Raw genomic sequence first — 26,216 nt, 5'->3', positions numbered from 1 at the left:
TCGAAGCAATATGTGGCACCCTAATTCTTCCTACCAAAATGCATCATTTCACACTTATCTATATTGAAATTAATTTGCCAATTAAAAGTTCATTCTGCAAGTTTATTAATGTTGTCTTGTATTTTGTCACATTGTTCCTTTGTATTAATTACCCCCCCGCCCCAATTTAGTGTTGTCCACAAATTTAGAAATTCTACCTCCGATTCCCGAGTCCAGATTGTTAATGTAAACTATGAACAGCAGTGGTCCCAACACTGATCCCTATGGAACACCATTTCCCACCTTTTGCCAGTGCGAGTAGCTACCCTTAACCTCGACTCCTTGTTTCCTGTTTTGTAGCCAGCTTTCTGTACATTCTGCTACCTGTCCTCTGACTCCACTTGTTTTGACCGTAGTCATGAGTCTGCTATGCGATACTTTATTGAAGGCCTTTTTAAAAATCCAAATGTATTGCAGGTACTGCATTACCGTTGTATACTTTTTCTGTTGCATTCTTCAAAGAATTCAATAAGGTTGGTCAAGCACGATCTTTTGCAATCAGTGCTGACTACTCTCTCATCTTTTCAGTTTCTAGACTTTTTTTGTATTGTAACTTTGAGTAAATATTGGATTATCTTTCCTACCATTGATAAGCTAATTGGTCTGTAATTCCCTGGACTTTTTCTTTGTCCCTTTTTAAATCTAGGAATAACAGTAGCATTTAGGAGAAGCATCAGTATTATATCTTCAACAGTTAAACTCTCTCACAAATTATTCTATCCATAAATAAATCTATAGTTGGATGAGTCTGATTTTGTAACAGCACAAGTAAAAAATATTTGCATTTAGATATTTCAGTAATATATTATAGAAGGAAAACTGATGAGTACAGCAGGGAGGCTGTCTAATATTCATGAAAGTTACGTAAAGTATTCTCTTTGTCCTTTCTCCAACAGCAGTATTTGTTAAAGGTGTGAAGGTTATGTTCCCTAGTACATTGTTTTTCTGGGCTCAATTTTCCCCAGTGATTTGCGCCATTTTTTTTGAGCAGGCTGCTCTCTTTAGAAACAATTTTCCCCAGTATTTGCGCCGTTTTCTTTTTGAGTAGGCTGCTTTTTCTGGCCTAACTTAAAAAATCTCCAGTTTCCCCAGTCAATTTTCACCAGTGTAACTCAATTAGTTATAATATTTTTAGGTACATTTTTTTTTCCTCAAAAGGGGGCATTACCAGCCACCTACGCCAATTCTGGCCATTTAGGCAACTTTGGCCAGCTAATAGTTACTGCATTTCTACTTAGGCCAGTGTATGTGGCCTCTCGAGAAAACCCTTGCAGGGAGTTAAAATAATCGGTGCAGGCAAGTAAATTGGCGGCCATTCGTCCTGGGCTAGGATTGGGAAGCGTAGCGGACCTGGACGGGCACTAAATTGGGGGCCACAGAGCGGCGGGAAGGCACCAGAGAGGCTCGGCGGGGAGGGAGCAAGCTAACTTGAAGTACAACCCCTAGTAAAATGGAGAGTTTACAAATAGTAGAATTGTTCGTGCATGGTAAGACATCACTATTGCTTCCATTTGCAGTGAAACTCTTTAGACTACAAGGAAATACTTCAGTTGCTGCGTTAAGTTTGCATCACTGATCTTTGATGGTATTGGGTGGTAGTTGAGTTCAGTCTTTTGAGAGATGCATCAGTTGCCTGGTATTGTAATCGTGATGCCATTCCTCTCAAATTTGTTCTATTCTATCTCATATTCGCCCTCTCTAGTCCACTAAACTGTCAGACTTATTTCCTGTAATGCTTTCCTCTTCATTTTACCTACCTCTGACTTGAGTCCTTTAAGCCCGGTCTTCAAACTAGGAGGTGATGTTACTTACTCACCGCTGAGCAGTCTTGAAGGACCTAAAATGAGTCCTGTGGCCTGATGCTGACTGTCCATTCCCTGTTGCCACCTCTCATGGCTGCCATCCACAAGCCAACACTGCCTGCCATTTGCCTTTCTCTGAACTCTACTGCACATGTGTGGCCATTTCAGCGATGTCAAGAACATAGTTCTTTTCCCCTGTGCATGCGCAGAAGGCCCGGCTCCTTTTTCCAGCACAGACTGCAGGCTCCACCCCCTGAGGTGACTGGTCACGCTGCGCGGCTGCAGATTAGAGGCCAAACATCGGGGAAACTTCGGAGATTTTTTTCTGGAGCATGGAGCATGGAGCATGGAGCATGGAGCATGGAGCATGGAGCATGGAGCATGGAGCATGGAGCATGGAGCATGGAGCATGGAGCATGGAGCATGGAGCATGGAGCATGGAGCATGGAGGAGGAGGAGGAGGACGAGGACGAGGACGAGGACGAGGACGAGGGCGAGGGCGAGGGCGAGGGCGAGGGCGAGGGCGAGGGCCTGGAGCTACTGCACCTGCGTGCCCACTGTAGCGCGCATGCGCAGAGGTCCCGGCACTGTTTCCGGAGCAGGGACCTGGCTCCGCCCCCCACAGCTCGTGCCGCGCCAGGGAGCTGGAGAATACCGAGGATTTTTGTAGGCGCACTTTGTGGCGCTAAAAACGGGCGTCTAGGTCGGGACTGCGCCGTTCTAGGCGCGTGTGGAAACTTGGGCCCCATATTCCTGCTTTTTTCTCATACCCCTTGATGCCCTTTGATTCTAGAAATCTATCTATCTCCCTCTTAAATATATTCAGTGACTTGGCCTCCACAGCCTTCTGTGGTAGAGAATGCCACAGGTTCACTATCCTCTGAGTGAAAACATTTCTCCTCATCTCGGTCCTAAATTTCCTACTCCATATCCTGAGACTGACCCCTTGTTCCCAGCCAGGGGAAACATCCTCCCCGCATCCGGTCTATCCAACCCAGTGAGAATTTTATACGTTTCAATGAGATCCCCTCTCATTCTTCTGAACTCTAGTGAATACAGGCCTAGCCGATCCAATCTCTCCTCATACGACAGTCCTGCCATCCCAGGAATCAGTCTGGTGAACCTTCGCTACACTCCCTTTATGACAGGTATATCCTTTCTTAGGTAAGGAGACCAAAACTGCACACAATGCTCCAGGTGCAGTCTCACCAAGGCCCTGTATAGCTGTAGTAAGACATCCTTGCTCCTGTACTCAAATCCTCTTGCAATGAAGACCAACATATCATTTGCCTTCCTAACTGCTTGCTGCACCTGCATGTTTGCTTTCAATGACTGGTGTACAAGGACACCTCGGTCTCTCTGTACATCGATACTTCCCAAGCCATCGCAATTTAAATAATACTTTGTCCTTATGTTTTTCCTACCAAAGTGGATAACTTCACATTTATCCACGTCATACTGCATCTACCATGTGTTTGCCCACTCACTCAACCTATCTAAATCACCTTGCAGCGTCTTTGCATCCTCCTCACAACTCACAATCCCACCTAGTTTTGTGTCGTCAGCAAACTTGGAAATATTACATTTGGTTCCCTCATCCAAATCATTTATATATATATTGTGACTAGCTGGGGCCCAAGCACTGATCCCTGTGGTACCCCACTAGTCACTGCCCGCCACCCCGAAAAAACTCATTTATTCCTACTCTCTGTTTCCTGTCAGTTAACCAATTTTCAATCCATGCCAATACATTACCCCCAGTCCTATGTGCTTTAATTTTGCACACTAACCTCTTATGTGGGACTTTATCAAAGGCCTTTTGAAAATCCAAATACACTACATCCACTGGTTCTCTCTTATCCTATCAGATACATCCTCAAAAAACTCCAGTAGGTTTGTTAAACATGATTTTCCTTTCATAAATCCATGTTGACTTTGATTTAATCCCGTTGATATTATCTAAGTGTGCCGTTATCACATGCTTTATAATTGACTCCAACATTTTCCCTACTACTGATGTTTGGCTAACCGGTCTGTAGTTCCCTGTTTTCTCACTCCCTCCTTTTTTAAATAGTGGGGTTACATTTGCCATCCTCCAATCTGCAGGAACTGTTCCATAATCTACAGAATTTTGGAACCAATTCATCTACTATTTCCATGGCTACCTCTTTTAGTACTCTGGTATGCAGATCATCAGGCCCTGGGGATTTATCTGCCTTCAGTCCCATTAGTTTCTCCAGCACTATTTTCTTACAAATAATCATTTCCTTTAATTCCTCTTGCTCACTAGACCCTTGGTTCCCTAGCATTTCTGGGACATTATTTGTGTCCTCTTCCTTGAAGACAGAACCGAAGTATTTATTTAATTGTTCTGCCATTTCCTTGTTCTCCATTACAAATTCTCCCATTTCTGTCTGTAAAGGACCTACATTTGTCTTCACTAATCTTTTTCTTTTTACGTACTTGTAGAAACTTTTGCAGTCGGTTTTTATGTTCCTTGCAAGTTTACTCTCATACTCTATTTTTCCCCTCTTAATCAATCTCTTGGTTCATTTTTGCTCTACTCTAAACTGCTCCCAATCCTCAAGCTTGCTACTTTTTCTGGCAACTTTGTATGACTCCTCTTTGGATCTAATACTATCCTTAATTTCTTTTGTTAGCCATGGTTGAGCCACTTTTCCTTTTGTATTTTTACGCCAGAAAGGAATGTATAACTGTTGCAATTCATGCATTCGTTCCTTAAATATTAGCCATTGCCTATCCACTGTCATGCCTTTCAATGAATCTTCCCAATCTATCAGAGCCAATTCATTCCTCATACCTTCGTAGTTTCCTTTATTTAGATTTAGGACCCTAGTTTCGGATTGGACTACTACACTTTCCATCTTAATAAAGAATTCAATCATGTTCTGGTCACTCTTCCCTAAAGGACCCCGCACAACAAGACTGTTAATTAATCCCTTCTCATTAGATAATACCCAATCTAGGAAAGCTTGTTCCCTCGTAGACTCCTCAACATACTGGTCTAAAGAAACATCTCATACACACTCCAGGAATTCATCTGCCACAGTATTATTACTAATTTAGTTTGACCAGTCTATATGTAGATTAAAGTCACCTACGATTACTGTAGTTCCCTTGCTACATGTATCTCTAATTTCTTGTTTGATGCCATCCCCTACACTACCACTACTGTTTGGAGGCCTATAGACAAAACTCCCACCAATGTTTTCTGCCCCTTGGTGTTCCTTAGCTCCACCCAGACTGATTCTACATCTTGATTTTCTGAGCCAATATCCTTTCTCACTATTGCTCTGATTTCAGCCCTTACTACAACGCCACATCACCCCCTCTTCCTTTTTGCCTGTCCTTCCTAAATATCGAATATCCTTGGATATTCAGTTCCCAACCCTGGTTTCCCTGCAACCATGTCTCCGTAATTACAACTATATCGTATCCGTTTACATCTATTTGCGCTGTTAATTTGTCTACCTTATTATAGATGCTCCGTGCATTCAGATACAATGCTTTTAAATTTGTCTTTTTAACATTGGACATCTTCACATTATGTTGTACTATAGCTCTATTTGTCTTAGCACTATTTTTTCTTACCTGGGCTCTCTTTGTTAGTGCACTCTTTTATTTGTATGCTCTGTCCCTTCCTAACATAATCTGGTTATCGTTACCACAATCACTTTCCTGCATTGCATCCTTTTCTTTTCTCTTTAGTATTCTAGATTGCTCTCTACAGTGACCCTCCTCCCCTCACACCCCCACCCCCATTAATTAGTTTAAAGCCCTGTCTACCTCCCTAGTTAGTCGGTTCGCTAGAACTCTGATCCCAGCATAGTTCAGGTGTCGCCTGTCCCCACGGAACAGCTCTCTCTTTCCCGAGTATTGGTGCCAGTGCCCCATGAATCGAAACCCACTTCTCCCTCATCAACCTCTGAGCCACGCATTCATCTCCCTGATTCTATTGACCCTATGCCAATTTGCTCAGGGCTCAGGTAATAATGCAGAGATTATTACCTTTGTGGTTCTGCATTTTAATTTAGTTCCTAGCTGTTCAAACTCTCAGCAGAACCTCTTTCTTAGTCTTACCTATGTCATTGGTACCTACGTGCACCACAACAACTGGATTCTTCCCCTCCCACTCCAAGTTCTTCTCCAGCCCGGAGGAGATGTCCTTTACCCTGGCACCGGGTAGTAAACACAGCCTTCGGGACCCACGCTCTCGGCTGCAGAGAACCACATCTATCCCCCTAACTACACTGTCCCCTACTACAACCACCGGCCTCTTCATTCCCCCCACTTGAATGGCTTTCTGCACCACGGTGCCTTGGTCAGTCTGCTCATCCACCCCGCAGTCTGCACACTTGTCCTCAAGGGTTGCAAGAACCTCAAATCTATTGGACAAGTGCAGGGACTGAGGCTCCTGCAATACTACCTCCCGGATCCCCTTAGCTGCTTCATTCGCAGTCACACACTCCTGTCCCTGACCACAAGTCAATTCTAAAGGATTTAATTTAGAGAGTGTGGCTGCCTCCTGGAGTAAAAGGTCCAGGTAATTTTCTCCCTCCCTGATGTCTCGCAATGTCCTCAACTCGGAGCCGAAGTTTGTCGAGCCGCAGACACTTACCGCAGATATAGTCGCACTGGACCAAAACGTCCAGAAGCTCCCACATATTGCAGCAGCAACACATCTCCTGTTTTCCCATTATTTTATTTAATTAATTAGTTTTGGCCTAAGTTGAAAAACCACAGTTTCCCCAATCAATTTGCACCGGTGTAACTGAGTTAGTTACGATTTTTTTAAGTCAGTTTTTTTTTTTGGCCACAGGGGGCGCAATCAGCCACCTACGCCAATTCTGGCCATTTAGGGAAGTTTGACCAGCTGAGAGTTACTCCAGTTCTGATTAGGCCAGCGTATGTGGCCTCACCAGAAAAACCTTCCCTAGAGTTAATGAAATCGGCGCAGGTAAGGAAAGCGGCACAGCAGATGCCCGGACACAGTGAAAGAATTGAAAAACACATAGCAGCAACTTAACTCCAGCCCCACCCGAAGGCTGTCCGGTCCCATTCTTAGTCCCTGGTTCACACACACAATCCAGTCCCATTCTCAGTCCCCGGTTCATACAGTCCGGTCCCATTCGGAGAGAGAGGGACCTAGCATGGGACCGGACTGGGAGAATGGGGACCGAGAATCGGTCCGGACCGGCAAACCCTTTGGGCGGGGTTGGAGATAGGTTGCTGCTAAGGGCCCAAATTTGGCCAGTACAGATTTCTGGTGCACACACGAGAGGTGTGCCGCTTTTGTAGCACTCTAAGGGCGCCAAAAATCTTCGGGCCGAGTTTGGTCGCTCCCCAGCTTCTCCTCGATGGTGGCGTAGTGTGGCAATTGGATTCGGGGGCAGTGCCGGGACCTCTGCACATGCGCGCTAGAGTGTACACGCATGCGTAGTAGCTCCTCCCCCCCAGAATCTGTGGAGTGTGTGCTGCAGGCTATGGGAGGGGCCGAAGCGTGCCGCCCCCTATCCCTGGCTGAATGGGCTCCCACATTGGCAGTCTTTTTCTCCCTCTGTTTCCCATCTCATTCTTTCTGTCTTTACCTCTTTTTCCCCTCTCTCGATCTGCCTCTATCTGTGTCTTTATCTTTCTGCCTATGATTCTGCCATATACCTAAAATATACATATACCCATATTGTCGGATGAAAATTCTACCAGATGTTTCTCTGGTTATTACGTTCTTTCTTTCAGCCTCTCCTCAGCTCCCAAAGTTTTTGAAAAGTCCAGAGTTATAGTATATCTCTGGTTGTGGCATTGCCATGTATATCTGTAGATGGATGATTGATTCATCAGTTCCCCATGCCAGATTTCTGCCACCTCAGTCATAAATTAAATATTTAACACAGTGCAAAGGTTGGGTTTCGGCATCAATTATAGGAAGTCTTTGTCGCAATCCAAGCTGGAACTAATATTGTTTGTCGTATTATTCCGAATGATTCAGTGGAATATTTTTCTGCTTTGAGTCCCGTTTACAATTGCAAGAACGGTGGAACAATGGATATGTTACTGGGCTAGTAATCCAGAGGCCTGGAGTAATGATCCAGAGACATGAGTTCAAATCCCACCACGGCAGCTGAGGAATTTAAATTCAGTTAATTAAATAAATCTGGAATAAAAAGCTTGTATCAGTAATGGTGACTGTGAAACTACCGGATTGTTGTAAAAGCCCATCTGGTTCACTAATATCCTTCAGGGAAGGAAATCTACCGTCCTTATCCAGTCTGGCCTATATCTGACTCCAGACCCACAGATTCTTAACTACCCTCTGAAATGGCCTAGCAAGCTACTGGAGGGCAATTAGGGATGGGTTATAAATGCTGGCTTTGCCAGCGACGTTCACATCCCATGAATTAATTTTTTTTAAGAATCGTGGATCTGAAGTGAAAGCTGAATGGAAGCAGCCATTTTTGGATTTGCTAAGAACTAATTCTTTATGCAATCACTGAAGCTGAATCTGCTCAGCCAGTGGCCTTTGCAATCAGTACAGATTGATCCGGCCTCACCCTGGACCTCACATGGTAATCACGGGGTCAAAGTACTACAGGGCAATCCTGTTCAACAGCCTTCTCTGCAGTTGAGAGTGGCAGCAGATGTGTCTTTCATCCACTATATCTGCAAGCCTTCCAGGGATATAGTTTTGGGATGGGGAAAATTAGTGTTGAGTAGTTTTTCAATTTAGACTTCGGTCAAAATAAAGTGGTGTAATATTGCAGCAAGTCCTGTAGCTTTATACCATGCAGGAATAGATGACCACATATGGTGCTGCAATGTCGGATGAGACATTTTAACATTTTAACATGCTTGCACAGCCCCAAAACCTATCCTCCTATTGGTCTATAGAGAATGTGTGTCATTGTAAGAATTGAAGACAATCCTATGATTTAGATACAACATCTTTGTAGATTGAGATTTTTTAACATATTCCAATAATGAAAACTTCTGTGTTTAACAGTATTGTACAAATAGCATGTGAGTTTATGATGACCATACATCATGGTTTATTACCAAAGCCCAAGCTAGGAAGATTAGCATTGGGAGAAACATGTTTTACTATGTTAAATAATGTAATCACGCTGTGTAACATCTTGGTTCCATGGCTGTATGAACTAAAAATTAGCAGTGTTGTATATACATATTTGTGGTAATTTTTTAAAAGATTTTTGATTTAAAGTATTTTCCAAATGGCACATAGGTAAAGTTAAACCTGGCCCATGCAATTCATGGCATTGCTTCAGCAGCCTTTATTAGTGTTTTCGACTACATACACTATTTCGTTCCCCTCCCTTTTCAAACTGTAATGCACTGTTCCTTGACTGACAAAGTGAAAACATAATTTTCCAGGGCACTGATGAATCTGTTGTGAAACTGGGCATCAAGAGCTGTGTGATTGAAATGTATTTGGTCTTTCTTCTTGCCTTCTGAGAGCTGGCTAAGATCGGGGATTGTTTTTTTTCAATTCTCTCATCCGACATTCACACACGCACACTTCCCACCATGAGTCAGTGGATGGTGAGCTGGAGTTCCTCAGGCCTATGGGCACTGATGCCAATTGTAGTGCCCTCACTAACTCAGCATAGCCTACGGTTCGAACTTGACACCTTCCCAATTTGTATAACTCAGTACTATACCACATCACTTGCAACTTCCTTGAGCTATTGGAGCAGTGAAAATTTGGAATATTGCAAAGTGATTGTTGTACTCTGCCACAAAGTATAACAGGACATTGTACTGCACCACTGTGCTATCTGCATTCTGTAAAATCTTTATCTTCTTCTTTGATTTAAAATGTTACATGAAAATAAAACACATTTAACTTCTTTTTGTGTCATTTCAGAAGTCAAAAATTGTTGCAGTCAAGCGCTAATAGCTTAAAAACAGACACTGTCCATGAAGTTACAATAGTTCGTCTTACTGTATTTACAAAAATCAAATGTTGGCTTTTATTTTATTTCGTTAAGATACTTTGCAGCTCTTTCATTCTTTAAAAGAATCAGTCATCAAATGTACATGTTTCCTGGATTCAATTTATAGGAGCATCAAAGAAGACGGAAGGCTGGGTTGGCCTGGGGTGTTGTGAGTTGGCCATTGCTGTGGAATGTCGACGTGCATGTAAGCAGGTAATGTGCTTCAGCTGTGTATGGATTTAGCATAGTACTTTAATAAAGAACATAAATGTTCTTTTTGTTAGGAAGGAAGAGCTTGCATTTATATATACTGCAACAAAAAAACAGCACTTTATCATGTCCTCAGGACGTCCAAAAGTGATTCCCAATCAGTGAATTACTTTTGAAATGCAGTCACTGTTGTTATGTAGGCAAATGTAATTCCAGTTTTATTTTGCACACTTCTCTGCCAGTCCAGCACAGCCAGGGACTGGCGTTTTCAATGTAAAGTTTTGCGCATCGCGAAAATGAATGGGCCACACAATCCACATCCCCCAAAAAAGGGAATATTGCTTGCACCAATCAAATTAGGTCCATCAAGGTGCATCCAGTATCCTTGAGACCATCGCCACTTTGTTCTGCTATCTCGGGTGGCACCAAAATGAGCTCACGGCTTCGGTCCCGTTTGTGGACACCTCCCTCAGAGGGCTTAAATACCCAGTCTGGGAATTCATACTATGGAGATGGCCACTGTTGACATGAGGGGTGGGGGGAGGAGGTACTTGACCCTCTCTACCATATTATGGGTCCTCCTCTGAGCTCCTCAGGTCTGCACTCTAGCCATGCCCATCAGTTCGTCGAAGATGTTTCGATACCTGTAGTGTTGGTGCCAAAGGACACTGCACTTGTTTTTACTTAATCTGCTCCTTTTTAGGACCTTGGAGCTCAGTATAGGCTTCATTGCCTGCACCACTAAGACTGTATGCTCTACTTTGTTGACTGCACCACAGAATTGGCTCTGCAGCTGGCAGGTTTACAGAGCAAGAGGAAGATAGTGTTAATCTGCCAGAGTAACTTGTAGCCCACTTGATAAGCTATTTGACTCATTAAAGCAAGGGTGACGAGGATTCAACTGATGCTGCTCGAATTCTATACATCATCAGTGGACTTCTTCAGTGTCTCAAAGATCCCATTCTACCACCTTAGAGTTTGTCATGCTTCTTCTCTATGGACTGTTGCCATGGGAATGAGGGCTAATATGTGCAAGTAACCAGGCTTAGATTGTGATGATTGTCTGATCACAAAGTAGTTGTTTTTCTGGTGATGTCAAGGCATGTGAAAAATACTGCCCTGGAGATAAAATATCAAAGTTCTGATGTATTGTTCAGATAGCTGCACTAGTTGTAGGCATATCTTCCAGCAGAAGTCAATGCAATCCTGCACTGCTTGCCATCAAATCCACTGGATTGACTTCTCACCAGAATCTTCATAGCTTTAGGCTGTTGAAAAGGCTATAAAGGATCATTCTACCATCAGTTTCCTGTGTTAATCCAAGGCCAACTCCAGGGCACTTTACTGTAGCAGCATGCTGCAATGGACAATCCAGACATATGTGCAGTTCCTTAGGAGACCTTCCTCTGCCAGATTGGCAGTGTTTGTCAAGGTTCCCTTTGGAGCCTTCGCAGCAGCATCTTCATCTAACTTTTGGTAAAAATATAGTTGGAGAAGTAGAGAAGATGTAAAGGCTTTGAAACTCCATTTCTTGTAAGCCGCAGAAGGCCTGAGCTATCCATCTGAGCTTTTCTTGTTCAGGCTAATTAGCAACAACCCTTTCATAGCTTTGTTGGGGCTTTTAGGCCTCAGTTCCAAGCTAGCACCAGACCTGTGGAATTCTTGCTATAGAACCATAAGGACCAGACCCCACCTATTCAGTATTGTCTTTGCTTCCCAGACACAGTGTGACTAGGTGGCCATGCACTTATAATGGTTTGCAACAAACAAGAGATCACCAGTGCATTTACATTTAGAGGATGAATCTGTGCCTTTGAATTGTGGTCATTAATGGGCCCCATGCTCTGGAATTTGCTCCCTAAACTACTGCACCTCTCCACCTGCATCTCTTTCTTTCAGACTCTCCTTAAAATTCACCTCTGACCAAGCTTTTAAATGCAAATTGAATGGCAACTTTTGACAGGAATTGGTTCAAAGAAAGTATTTAAGTCCTTTTCTTTTTATTGCACATTATATTGAGATTTTGTCTTTGGTGCTGTGTGCATGACAAAGTGACTGGATTCCAAATATTAAACTGTGGAAGTTATTCATTGTATGAGATTTAAAAAAATTAAACTGTGTTCATGCAATAGCACAAATCAAGTAATTTATTGTTTTAAATGCAAGCTTTATAATTGCTGATACTAAATAGGTGTTTCCTTAGTATTAGAGGCATTTTAGCCTGGAACAAACATTTAAATCAATTATGTAATGAAAAAAAGAAAGACTTACATTTACATAGAACCTTTCACGACCAAAGCACTTTATAGCTAATTAAGTACTTTTGAATTGTAAATCACTGTTGTAATGTCGGAAATGCGGACGCCAATATGCATATCGCACTATGTTAAAATAATTTTCATAGAAGTTATTAGCTTACATTTTCTGCAATTTTTTTTTCATTATATACACCATTTTGTTTTATTTTAGGCTTCTTCAAGAAATGATCTTAAGAGCTGCAGGAAGGAATATGAGGTCTGTATAATATAACTAATAAAATAAAGCAGCAATATTTAAATTTAACAGTTGCGCATGGGTTTCCCAGAGCTCAGGAAACCTGGCAGTAAAAGGGAGGTGGGAGCTGCAGGCTCAAGAAGGCAAGTGCCTTTTACAGCACTCCTTGTGGGCCTGGAGTAGCCTTCGGCCTCCCCTCTGCAGATTATGGCCACTCTCCCCTGTGGCGATTGCCCCCACCCAGCCTTGATCTCGCGTTCCCCCCACCCCGCTCGCGATTGCCAATGATTTTCTTGCCCGGCTGCCAGTTAGCCTGTCAGTTTGGTTGGCTGCCATGTGGGAAACAGAAGAAAAATAATTATAATGAGGTTAAGTGTTAAATTCAAGAGGACTCTCTGTCCCTGGCCTTGCTGGGTTTTCTCCACTCTGCTGCGTCCATCACATCTTCCTCACCTCCCCGTAGCTATCGGGGCCTATGATTCTATGATGTATCATTGTTTTTTGATCTATATATAATACTTTACATTTATATTGGTGCTAAATTGTAATGGTTATTTGTCTGTCCAATTGCAGAACCAGTCTAAATTCTTTTTCTACATCCTATGACCCCACTGCTCTCCCTACTTTTGTTTTTCACTAAATCTGACCAGCTAAAATTTGTTTTTATTATCCAACTTATTTATATGTAGATTGTAAACCATAGGATCCACGCAGTGATCCTTTTATTACTCTGCTCAACACTTCTCCTCTTGCCCCTTCCACCACCTCCTAATCGTTTCTCGAATACCTGGCTCTTCTATTTTTAATCAATTTCTTATCCAATCTTGTGTTCTACTTGGATTCTTGTAGCGTTTAGCTCCTTGAGGTCGTTCATGTGGAACTTTGTCAAAAGCTTTATGGAAGTCCAAATGAATCATGTCATAGGGAGTGACATTGCCTCCATTTATCTGCATCTTCAAAGGAATAAGGAAGTTTGTTAGACAAGATCCTAATTACATGCTGGCCATGTTGTCAATTTTGTTACTTGTTACTGATGTTGCCAGTCACCATTTTTAAATGTCGGTACGATGGAGCCCACTTAAGGGAATTGCTTTCAATCCCTTAATTAGACAATTCTGTTGCCCAATCAATAGATTTAGTTTACGACAGCATGCATGTTTGAAGCACAGTTATACAAGGTAATAGTATATATATAAGCGAACTGAAGTACAGCAAGGAGAAATACACTAAATGAAATATTTATAAAATAAAGTGCAACAGTTGCATATTTGTCATTTTGTGGACCCTGGTTACAACTTGCCTGAAGGCGGAAGTTGGTGTGCATACATTTTTTTAATGTAACCCCTTATTTCCATGAAATAAGTATGGATCTGGATTAAGCTTTACATAGTGTCAAATAACGCTCGGGAAATAATTGCTTTGTGTTGTTTGCAAGAATGTTAAATGCATGTTAAACCGTGGCATTTTTATTCAGTGACCTATTTATTGCTCCTTTTTAATCTAAGATGCATCTAGATGCTAAACCTTTATAAAACACTGGTTAGGCCTGAACTGCAATATTGTTAAATTCTACCCACCACACTTTAAGAAGGATGTCAAGGCCTTGGAGAGAGTGCAGAAGAGATTTACTTGAATGTTATCAGAGATGAGGAACTTCAGTTATGTGGAGAAACAAGAGGAGCTGGGATTGTTCTCCTTAGAAAACAGAAGGTTAAGAGGAGAATCGATATAGGTGCTGATACTCATAAGTAGGTTGACAGAGTAAATAAGGAGAAGCTGTTTTCAGTGGCAGAAGGGTCAGTAACCAGAGGACACAGATTTAAGGTGATTGTCAAAAGAACCAGAGGCGACATGAGGGAACATTTTTTTACACAATGAGTTGTTGCGATCTGTAATGCACTGCCTGAAAGTGTGGTGGAAGTAGATTAAATAGAAACATTCAAAAGATAATTGGATAAATACTTGAAGGGGAAATTTTACAGGACTATGGGGAAAAAGCAGGGGGGTATGATTAATTGGACAGCTCTACCCAAGAGCTGGCAGAGGCACAGTGGGCCGAATGGTCTCCTGTGTTGTATGATTCTATGAAATACATGTAGGGACAGTGAGCAATGTGCTGATGATGTGTATTTTTAATTTAACTGATTCTCTAAAACAGAAAAATAGTACAACCTATTGGAATGGATTGCCTTTTAAAATTTTGATTCTGATACTTTAATGGACTTCACTGAATGAAATCATTTTCCAGTCTTGTGGTACCTTACCAAGGCTCATTGATTCTAACATACAGATAAGCCAATTCCTGACCAATGTCCTCCTTCATCTTTTTCAGCATCCCTGGATTTATACAGCTGGCTCAGGGGAATTGTTAGTTTTAAGTTATTAACTTTCTCTGCCAATCTGAATTCAGAATACGAGAAAATGCTGGGGGTATTGCAGAAATTGAATGAAAAATACAGCCACATAAATGGACTCTCAGTTTGAGATGACTTGGATCTTCAACAAATGGTGTTACCTAGGTATAACTCTAGGCAATATTTGAAAATGAGGCTAACAAGTTGTTGGAATGGTCGAACCGTAATACTAGATAGCATATCAGTCTCTAGGAAAGAAGAAGAATGTTCCTTTACATATTCCTATTTTTCACTAACTCAAAGAAGGAAAGATGACAGTTATTTTAGCCATTGGTTCATCAAGAAAAGTGACTTCTGTTGATGTTGTGGTGGCTGCACACCTGGGAAATATGAAGGTTTTGCAGAGGATCGGTTAACTTTTCCCCAACTGGATTAAGGTTTAATTGACTGAGCACATTTCACTAGTTCGCTTCATGCCTAAAGCTGGCCCAGGGGAATTGTTAGTTTTAAGTTATTAACACTCTGCCAATCTGAATTCAGAATACGAGAAAGTGCTGGGTGTATTACAGAAATTAAATGGGCTCTCAGTTAATTTGTCGATGTAATCAAGCAGGTTTGGGGTAGACTTTGGTTTCCTGTTGATGTTAGTGTCCCATTTTCAGTTGGAGCAAGAAGCTGCAATCTTTTTGTTTTATCTATCCTGTTCAGATTTTGAACTGGAATGCCATTTCCACTGAATATTATCCTATATATGTGTACCATTCCAAATCCCTCTGTAGGATCCAACAATTCTTTTTGGGGGGTGGGGTGTGAATATCTTGCCAATTTTCTCCCCTCCCTGATTCTTTTGGAGGTGTTGACAGGTTAGATGCAGGAAGAATGTTCCCAATGTTGGGGAAGTCCAGAACCAGGGGTCACAGTCTAAGGATAAGGGGTAAGCCATTTAAGACCGAGATGCGGAGGAACTTCTTCACCCAGAGAGTGGTGAACCTGTGGAATTCTCTACCACAGAAAGTTGTTGAGGCCAATTCACTAAATATATTCAAAAAGGAGTTAGATGAGGTCCTTACTGCTAGGGGGATCAAGGGGTATGGCGAGAAAGCAGGAATGGGGTACTGAAGTTGAATGTTCAGCCATGAACTCATTGAATGGCGGTGCAGGCTAGAAGGGCCGAATGGCCTACTCCTGCACCTATTTTCTATGTTTCTATGTTGACTTCTTGTTGGGTATGGTTTCCACAGGCACTGGTTATTCTCCATCTCGATGCTAAAAATGTATCCGCCTTGGCTCAGTGGTAACACTGTCAGCTCTGAGTCAGAAGGTTGTGGGTTCAAGTCCCATTCCACAGACTTCACTACATAATCTAGATTGACACTTCAGTGCAGTACTGAGGGAGTGCTGCAATGTTGGAGTTGCCATCTTTCAGATTAGATGTTTAACTGAGGCCCTCAAAGAAGAGTAGGGGAGCTGCCCCTGGTGTCCTGGTCAACATTTATCTCTCAATCGATACCTAAAATAACAGATGGTCTGATCATTGAATTCATTGCTGTTTGCGGGATCTTGCTTTGTGCATTTTACTACATTACAACAGTGACTACATTTTTTATAAAGTATTTCATTGGCTGTAAAATGCTTTGGGATGTCCTGAGGTTGTGAATAACCCTATATAAATGCAAGTCTCTTTTTTCAAATGGCCATTATTGATATGTGAGCCTTGATGTTGAATGTTGAAGGTATTATTTAACTGTGGGGAATCATAGTTGAGCTGATACTGTCCTGGACCAGGAGCTCTGGGCAATTTTCTCTTCTCTAACTGAGGGTTGTTGAGTCTAATTTTAGCAGACTTGATATCCGCTAACTCAACACAGATCAGGGATTGAGCCAGAGACTTTTGTGGTCTATATGACTCGCTGGATAAATTTTTTGTGTTATTGGAGGAACTTGCCGGACCGAACATTTATTTTTAATTTGTGGTCTCCAAGTGTTCTGGAAATCAAAATCTCCAAGCAAGGACTAACCAACTGGCTACTTGGATGTATTTTCCAGTGTTATCTTTTCTCTGGCAGGAAATGCTCTGGTTCTGGAAAAGGTAATTCTGCCCACTTCAAGGTAACCATGTGACCATTTAAAGCATATATTCATTATTAATATCCATAATGCTTCTTCTTGTAGCTATCCATTCATTACTGTTGGTACTTCACAACTATGAATGGTGCTACCGTTGCTCCATCTGTTTTAGGGATTTAAAAAAATTCATTCATGGGATGTGAGTCCATGTGATGAAAGTATGCCCACAGTGCTGTTGGTTAGTGATTTACAGGATTTTGACCCAGCAATAATTGAGGAACACCAATATATTTCCAAATCGGGATGTTGTGGGAATTGGAGGAGAACTTTAGAAACATAGAAAATAGGTGCAGGAGTAGGCCATTCGGCCCTTCGAGCCTGCACCACCATTCAATAAGATCATGGCTGATCATTCACCTCAGTACCCCTTTCCTGCTTTCTCTCCATACACCTGGATCCCTTTAGCCGTAAGGGCCATATCCAAGTCCCTCTTGAATATGTCTAATGAACTGGCATCAACAACTCTCTGCGATAGAGAATTCCACAGGTTCACAATTCTCGTGAGTGAAGAAATTTCTCCTCATCTCGGTCCTAAATGGCTTACCCCTTATCCTTAGACTGTGACCCCTGGTTCTGGACTTCCCCAACATCGGGAACATTCTTCCTGCATCTAAACTGTCCAGTCCCATCAGAATTTTATGTTTCTATGAGATCCCCTCTCATTCTTCTAAACTCCAGTGAATACAGGCCCAGTTGATCCAGTCTCTCCTCATATGTCAGTCCAGCCATCCTGGGAATCAGTCTGGTGAACCTTCGCTGCACTCCCTCAATAGCAAGAACGTTCTTCCTCAGATTAGGGGACCAAAACTGAACACACTATTCCAGGTGAGGCCTCACCAAGGCCATGTACAACTGCAGTAAGACCTCCCTGCTCCTATACTCAAATCCCCTAGCTATGACAGCCAACATGCCATTTGCCTTCTTCACCACCTGCTGTACCTGCATGCCAACTTTCAATGACTGATGTACCATGACACCCAGATCTCGTTGCACCTCCCCTTTTCCTAATCTGCCGCCATTCAGATAATATTCTGCCTTTATGTTTTTGCCACCAAAGTGGATAACCTAACAGATATCCACATTATACTGCATCTGCCATGTATTTGCCCACTCACCTAACCTGTCCAAGTCACCCTGCAGCCTTTTAGCATCCTCCTCACAGCTCACACCACCACCCAGCTTAGTGTCATCTGCAAACTTGGAGATATTACATTCAATTCCTTCATCTAAATCATTTATATATATAGGAAATAGCTGGGGTCCCAGCACTGACCCCTGCGGAACCCCACTATTCATTGCCTGCAGTTCTGAAAAGGACCCGTTTATCCCGACTCTCTGTTTCTTGTCTGTCAACAAGTTCTCTATCCACGTCAATACATTACCCCCAATACCATGTGCTTTAATTTTGCACACCACCTCTTATGTGGAACCTTGTCAAAAGCCTTTTGAAAGTTCAAATACACTACATCCACTGGTACTCCCTTGTCCACTCTACTGGTTATATCCTCAAAAAATTCTAGAAGATTTGTCAAGCATGATTTCCCTTTCATAAATCCATGCTGACTTGGACCGATCCTGTCACTGCTTCCAAATGCGCTGCTATTTCATCTTTAATAATTGATTCTAATATTTTCCCCACCTCTGATGTCAGGCTAACCGGTCTATAATTCCCTATTTTCTCTCTCCCTCCTTGTTTAAAAAGTGGTGTTACATTAGCTACCCTCCAGTCCATAGGAACTGATCCAGAGTCGATAGACTGTTGGAAAATGACCACCAATGCATCCACTATTTCTAGGGCCACTTCCTTAAGTACTCTGGGATGCAGACTATCAGGCCCTGGGGATTTATCGGCCTTCAATCCCATCAATTTCCCTAACACAATTTCCTGACTAATAAAGATTTCCTTTAGTTCCTCCTTCTCACTAGATCCTCGGTCCCCTAGTATTTCCGGAAGGTTATTTGTGTCATCCTTCGTGAAGACAGAACCAAAGTATGTGTTCAATTGGTCTACCATGTCTTTGTTCCCCATTATAAATTCACCTGATTCTGACTGCAAGGGACCTACATTTGTCTTCACTAATCTTTTTCTCTTCACATACCTATAGAAGCTTTTGCAGTCAGTTTTTATGTTCCCAGCAAGCTTCCTCTCATACTCTATTTTCCCCCTCCTAATTAAACCCTTTGTCGTCCTCTGCTGAATTCTAAATTTCTCCCAGTCCTGAGGTAGTGGTGCTTCCATAGGACTGTTGTCCTTGTCCTTATATAGAAACATAGAAAATAGGTGCAGGAGTAGGCCATTCGGCCCTTTGAGTCTGCACCACCCGTCAATAAGATCATTGCTGATCATTCACCTCAGTACCCCTTTCCTGCTTTCTCTCCATACCCCTTGATCCCTGTAGCCGTAAGGGCCATATCTAACTCCCTCTTGAATATATCTAACGAACTGGCATCAACAACGCTCTGCGATAGAGAATTCCACAGGTTCACCACTCTCTGGGTGAAGAAGTTTCTCCTCATCTCGGTCCTAAATGGCTTACCCCTTATCCTTAGACTGTGACCCCTGGTTCTGGACTTCCTCAACATTTGGAACATTCTTCCTGTTCTGTCAGAATTTTATATGTTTCTGAGATCCCCTCTCATTCATCTGAACTCCAGTGAATACAGGCCCAGTCTCTCCTCATATTGTCAGTCCTGCCATCCCGTAGGTGGTAGAGGTTGTGGGTTTGAGATGTTGTCAAAGAAGCCTTGGTGAGTTGCTGCAGTGCATCTTGTAGATGGCACACACTACAGACATTGCGTTGGTGGTGGAGGGAGTGAATATTTAAGATGGTGGATGGGGTGCCAATCAAGCTTTGTCCTGGATGGTATCAAACTTCTTGAGCGTTGTTGGAGCTGCACATATCCAGGCAAGTGGAGAGTATTCCTTCACACAACTGACAGTGCCTTGTAGATGGTGAAAAGGCTTTTGGGAGTCAGGAGGTGAGTCACTTGTTGCAGAATACCCAGCCTCTGACCTGCTCTTGTAGCCACAATACTTATTTGGTTGATCCAGTTAAGTTTCTGGTCAATGGTGACCCCCAGGATGTTGATATTGGGGGATTCAGCGATGGTAATGCCCTCGAATGTTGAGGGCCGGTGGTTAGACGCTCTCTTGTTGGAGATAGTTATTGCCTGGCACTTGTGTGGTGTGAATGTTGCTTGCCACTTATCAGCCCAAGCCTGAATATCGTCCAGGTTTTGCTGCTTGTGGGCATGGACTGTTTCATTATCTAAGGAATTGCGAATGGAACTGAACATTGTGCAATCATCAACAAACATCCCCAGTTCTAACATTATGATGGAGGGAAGGCCATTGATGAAGCAGCTGAAGATGGCTGGGCCAAGGACATTGCCCTGAGGAACTCCTGCAGCGATGTCTTTGAGCTGAGATGATTGGCCTCCCAACAACCACAACCATCTTCCTTTGTGCGAGGTTTGACTCCAGCTAGTTGAAAGTTTTCCCCCTGATTCCCATTGACTTAAATTTTACTAGAGCTCCTTGATGCCACACTCTGTCAAATGCTGCCTTGATGTGGGGACCAGTCACTCTCTGGTCACCTCTGGAATTCAGCTCTTTTGTCCATGTTTGGACCAAGGTTACTATGCGGTCTGGAGCCAAGTGGTCATGGCGGATCTCAAACTGAGCATTGGTGGGCAGGTTATTGGTGAGTAAGTACCCCTTGATAGCACCTTCCATCACATTGCTGATGATTGAGAGTAGACTGGTGGGGCGGTAATTGGCCGGATTGGATTTGTCCTGCTTTTTGAGGACGGGACTTACTTGGGCAATTTTCCACTTTGTTGGGTAGAAGACAGTATTGTAGCTATACTGGAACAGCTTGGCTAGAGGCACAGCTAGTTCTGGAGCACAAATCTTCAGCGCAACAGCTGGGATGTTGCCGGGACCCATAACGTTTGCTGTATCCAGCTGCTGCCCACTGGTGTGTTTTAAAATAATGTGTGTAAATATATTACTGCCATTACCCCCACATGAAATGTAAACCGTAAACTCTCAGGCAGTCTCTTAATCCTTTAATTTCTTTTACAGTTTATCTTTTAACCAAAATAAAATTGTTTTGGTGAGGCTAATTTGGAAACCAATTTGTATTTTTTTAATCATACGTTGAATGTTGTGAAATAATTCCCTTGTATTAACTGTTTTGAAGTATTGACTTTTAAATTGTCAATAGTCAAGGTAAATGTGTGTTTTTGCACTGATTTAAACTGGTAATATTTTTTATAGGTCTTGGCTGTGACTGCTTCAAGATCTCCCCTCTTTCTCTGAGGTCTTTAATCACTATATTCTCCCCTACTGCAGCCCTGTCTTTTTATCAAATCGTTACTGTCCTTACCCACTATAATTTCTGCTTCTCTTTGTTCTTAGTACCCAGGTATCTGTTGACATCATTCCCACGTTCTGCTCCAACTGCATCTGATATCTTGCATAGCTCTGATCATTTTGTTTGTTTTGTAATTATGTCCAATTTGTATACGTTACATTGACGTTCCCTTCTAATGTTTTAATTTGAAATGAGGGAAATTTAATTGTCTGTAAAATATAATTAATATTCCTCTGTACCATTTCTTTTTTTGAGATGTGGGGGGAGGGGCATTATGTAGGTTTTAAAAGAATTGCTCATTATTTTAACAGTTTTTCACATTAAATATATATGTATTGTGTATATTATACATTAAATATTTTTTGTCAATCTGGGAAACTTAAAATTTGTCTAATTATTTGGTCACTGTAGGGAGCAAGTATCAGTTCTTGGCTGCAGCAGCAAGACGTTATTAGAGTGCTCCATATTTGGGGGAGTGGGGGCGGGAATGAGGTGTTGAAGTGAAAACTTCCACCTCCAATAGCTGACCTGAAAATATAATTGCTGATGTGATGGTTAACATCCATCTTGAAGGAGGTTGTGGTAGAGAGTGGCTTTGAGAGACAGATATGTGTATAAAACTGCTCGTTTTTTTCAAACTCCTTCTGTTATTACAATTACTAACTATGTATTACATTTTTGTTTTGTATTTCAGACTGCTTTTTTCAGCTGTGTGAACAGAAATGAGAGTAAGGTCATCTTCCCACCCCCCACCCCCCCCCCCCCCCGAAAACCAGAAGCAATGCTCAATTATTTCAATATTTCTTTAAATGTATTAAAGTGGAATGTGTACAAGTGGTGATTTAGTTCATTAAATAACATGAAAGTAATAGTAGATGAAATGTTTTGATGTCAAACCTGATTCAATAATAATTAAACATTGTAAAAGCTGGTAGAGGGATGAGAGATTATGTGATGAAAAGGCAGAAGCATGGAGTTTGTAAAGAGAGAAAACATAAAATTTATTGAAAATTGGAAGGATCAGAGACCTAGATCTTGCCCTGATTATGTAAATCAGCAGAGAAAGTGTCTCAGGAGGTGTAAAACAGCCCTGTAAATGAGGAGACGATAATGGATTGTGGACTGAATTAATACTGGAGGTCCAGTTGAGGTGGGCTTTGTACCACTTTGTTCAGCTGGAGAAAAACTATCAAGCTCTTTATTTTCTCAGTCACTGCCCAGCTCATCATTCGCTTGCATCATACCTACATACAGTATAACTAGCACTAATTAATCTCTCCTCTCCACTGTTCAGTTGTACTGCAAAGGTGTTTAACAGAGACTGAATGGCAAGGGCAAACTATTATCTTGCCTTTGAAATCATAATTATGCTTTGAGTAAAACTGCTCCATATACTGAGCTTTGAAGCATTATGGTTTTGCTGCAGCCCTATTTCAAATATTGAACAAATGAAGAATATCAGTCTGTTTGCTTTTGTTGTATTACAGTGGGATCCCTGTGTTGCAGCTATGCAGGCCGACACACAAACTGTAGAGAATATTGCCAAGCTATTTTTGGCACAGATTCTTCTCCCACACAGTCACAGATTAAAGCTGTAGAAAACTATTGTGCCTCTATCAGCCCACAGCTTATTCAATGTGTTGACAACTACACACGCTCATATCCAATGAAAAATCCCATTGACAGTAAGTACAAATCTTTTAAACTATTTCAGTTCTTACAGTAGTTCTTCAGTTCTTATTGATAGTTATAACTGTCTTTATTATGGTAGAGGGTATGGATGCCTTTGTTACCAACATAGAGACCCTCCATTCAGCTGTCTCTGCTGTTTCCCCTCTTCCCTTTTCCCTTTTACAAAAAGCCAGGTAGCCCCCTATCCTTTCCCTGTCTCCCTGTCTATCTCTAGTTCATCTCTCATCTCCTCCCATGGCCTCTTCAAACTCAACTCATCTTCCTTGACCCCATTTCCATTAAACTGTTAAACCCCAAACCTCCATTGCTGACCGTTATGTCAGTTGACATTGTAAATAGTTACTTCTCCTCTTGCGCCTCTGTCTTCCTCCCTTTCAAAGCCACCATCATCTCCCTTCTTCAAAGACCCCCTCTTCTACTTCTGTCCTTTTAATTTACCATCCCATCTCCAATTTCCCTTTCCTCTTCTTGAACATGTTGTCTCCTCCCAGATCAATGCTCATTTCTTCTGCAATTTCTTGTTTGAATGCTTCCAATTGGGTTTCCATTCCTCCTACAGCCTGAGCCAAAGTCATGATTGACAGTTTCTATGACTGTGACAATGGTGCATAACCCATCATCGATTTCTCTCTATCCATTGATATGGTCAATCACACTATCCTCCTCCAACATCTCCTCTGTTGTCCAGCTCAATAGGACTCCCCTCACATGGTTCTACTGTTACCTGCCCAATAGTAGTAAGTAGCAACTGGTTTCTATTCCCATCCCAGTACTGTCACCTAAGTTTCCATCCTTGGCCCTGTCCACTTCCTAATCAACATGCTGCCCCTTGATGACATCATCCACAGGCATTGATTGGGTCTCTACTTTTATGTTGACAACACCTACCTCTTTATCCACCATCTTTCTGAATCGCTCCACTAAATGTGCCATCAAACTGCTTGTCTAATATCCAGTCACAGATAAATCATAATTTCCTCCAGATTTGCATTACAAAGACCAAAGTCATTGTCTTCACCCCTGTCGCAAACTCCATACCCTTGCCACCATCCTAACTCCTGGCCACTGTCTCAAGCTGAACCAGATTTTCAGTAGCCATGGCATCCTATTTGACCCGATCATAATCCTCCCCATCACAAAGATCTCCTCCGTAACATCACCTGCCTTCATCCCTAATTCAGCTCATCTGCAGCCGAAATCCTCGTCCATGCCTTTGTTGCCTCTGGACTCAAATACTTCAGTGCTCTTCTGGCTAGCATCACATCTTCCAGCCTCCGTAAGCTTCAGCTAATCTAAAACTCTGCTGCCCATCACCTTTGTCCTTGCTGACCCAGCTTAAGAACAACAAGGCTACAGGAGCAAATGGAATCCCTGCTGATGCACTGAAGTATGGCGGAGAGACACTGTTGGCGTGAATACATGACCTCATCTCTCTTATCTGGAGGGAGGAGAGCATGCCGGGAGATCTCAGAGATGCAGTGATCGTGACCATCTTTTAAAAAAGGGGACAAGTCCGACTGCGGCAACTACAGAGGAATCCTCCTGTTATCAGCCACTGGGAAAGTCGTCGCTAGAGTCCTCCTCCAACCGTCTTCTCCCTGTGGCCGAGGAGCTCCTCCCGGAGTCACAGTGTGGATTTCGTCCCCTATGGGGCACAACGGACATGATTTTTACAGCGCGACAGCTGCAGGAAAAATGCAGGGAACAACACCAACCCTTATACATGGCCTTCTTCGACCTTACAAAAGCCTTTGACACTGTCAACCACGAAGCTCTATGGAGCGTCCTCCTCTGTTTCGGATGCCCCCAAAAGTTCATCACCATCTTCCGCCTGCTCCACGATGACATGCAGGCCGTGGTCCTTACCAATGGATCCATGACAGACCCAATCCATGGCCGCACCGGGGTCAAGCAGGGCTGCGTTATCGCCCCAACCCTCTTCTCAATCTTCCTCGCTGCCATGCTCCACCTTACAGTCAACAAGCTCCCCGTTGGAGTGGAACTAAACTACCGAACCAGTGGGAACCTGTTCAACCTTCGTCGTCTCCAGGCCAGGTCCAAGACCACCCCAACCTCTGTCGTTGAGCTACAGTACGCGGATGACGCCTGCGTCTGCAAACATACAGAGGCTGAATTCCAAGTCATAGTCAATGTATTTACTGAGGCGTATGAAAGCATGGGCCTTATGCTAAACATCCGTAAGACAAAGGGCCTCCACCAGCCTGTCCCCGCCGCTCAGCACTGCCCCCCAGTCATCAAGATCCACGGCGCGGCCCTGGACAACGTGGACCATTTCCCATACCTCGGGAGCCTCTTATCAACAAGAGTAGACATTGACGACGAGATTCAACACTGCCTCCAGTGCAGCCTTCGGCCGCCTGAGGAAAAGAGAGTGTTTGAAGACCAGGTCCTCAAATCTACCACCAAGCTCATGGTCTACAGGGCCGTAGTAATACCCGCCCTCCTGAATTGCTCAGAGACGTGGACCATGTACAGTAGACACCTCAAGTCTCTGGAGAAATACCACCAACGATGTTTCCGCAAGATCCTACAAATCCCATGGGAGGACAGATGCACCAACGTTTGCGTCCTCGACCAGTCCAACATCCCCAGCATTGAAGCACTGACCACACTTGATCAACTCCCCTGGGCAGGCCACATTGTTCGCATGCCAGATACGAGACTCCCAAAGCAAGCGCTCTACTCGGAACTCCTTCACGGCAAATGAGCCAAAGGTGGGCAGAGGAAACGTTACGTGGGCAGAGGAAACGTTACAAGGGCACCCTCAAAGCCTCCCTGATAAAGATCAACATCCCCACTGACACCTGGGAGTCCCTGGCCAAAGACCGCCCTGAGTGGAGGAAGTGCATCCGGGAGGGTGCTGAGCACCTCGAGTCTCATCGCCGAGAGCATGCAGAAATCAAGCGCAGGCAGCGGAAAGAGCGTGCAGCAAACCTGTCCCACCCACCCTTTCCCTCAACGACTAATATCTGTCCCACCTGTGACGGGGACTGTGGTTTTCGTATTGGACTGTACAGCTACCTAAGGACTCATGCTAAGAGTGGAAGCAAGTCTTCCTCGATTCCGAGGGACTGCCTATAATGATGATGAGATTGTTTCAGCCCAAGGTGAACTGAAGCCTCATGGTAT

The 26,216-nt window shown here is 43.0% G+C and overlaps 1 protein-coding gene across 3 annotated transcripts in view; it reads left to right on the top strand.

Annotated features, from left to right (window-relative positions):
• reck (reversion-inducing-cysteine-rich protein with kazal motifs) overlaps nt 1–26,216 on the top strand; it is a 194,833-nt gene that overhangs the window by 72,891 nt on the left and 95,726 nt on the right. For 2 of the 3 annotated variants that reach the window (XM_070890511.1, XM_070890505.1), the window contains 4 exons: nt 9,939–10,024; nt 12,491–12,535; nt 22,069–22,102; nt 22,862–23,059. In XM_070890511.1, the coding sequence (XP_070746612.1) occupies nt 9,939–10,024; nt 12,491–12,535; nt 22,069–22,102; nt 22,862–23,059 (363 nt within the window). The remainder of the gene's footprint in view (nt 1–9,938; nt 10,025–12,490; nt 12,536–22,068; nt 22,103–22,861; nt 23,060–26,216) is intronic. The other variant, XM_070890515.1, reaches the window with a different exon arrangement.

Source organism: Pristiophorus japonicus, chromosome 1 (assembly GCF_044704955.1).
Source record: "Pristiophorus japonicus isolate sPriJap1 chromosome 1, sPriJap1.hap1, whole genome shotgun sequence".
NCBI lineage: Eukaryota > Metazoa > Chordata > Chondrichthyes > Pristiophoridae > Pristiophorus > Pristiophorus japonicus.
Note: the sequence above shows the minus strand (reverse complement) of the source record. Positions and strands in the feature narration are given on the sequence as shown.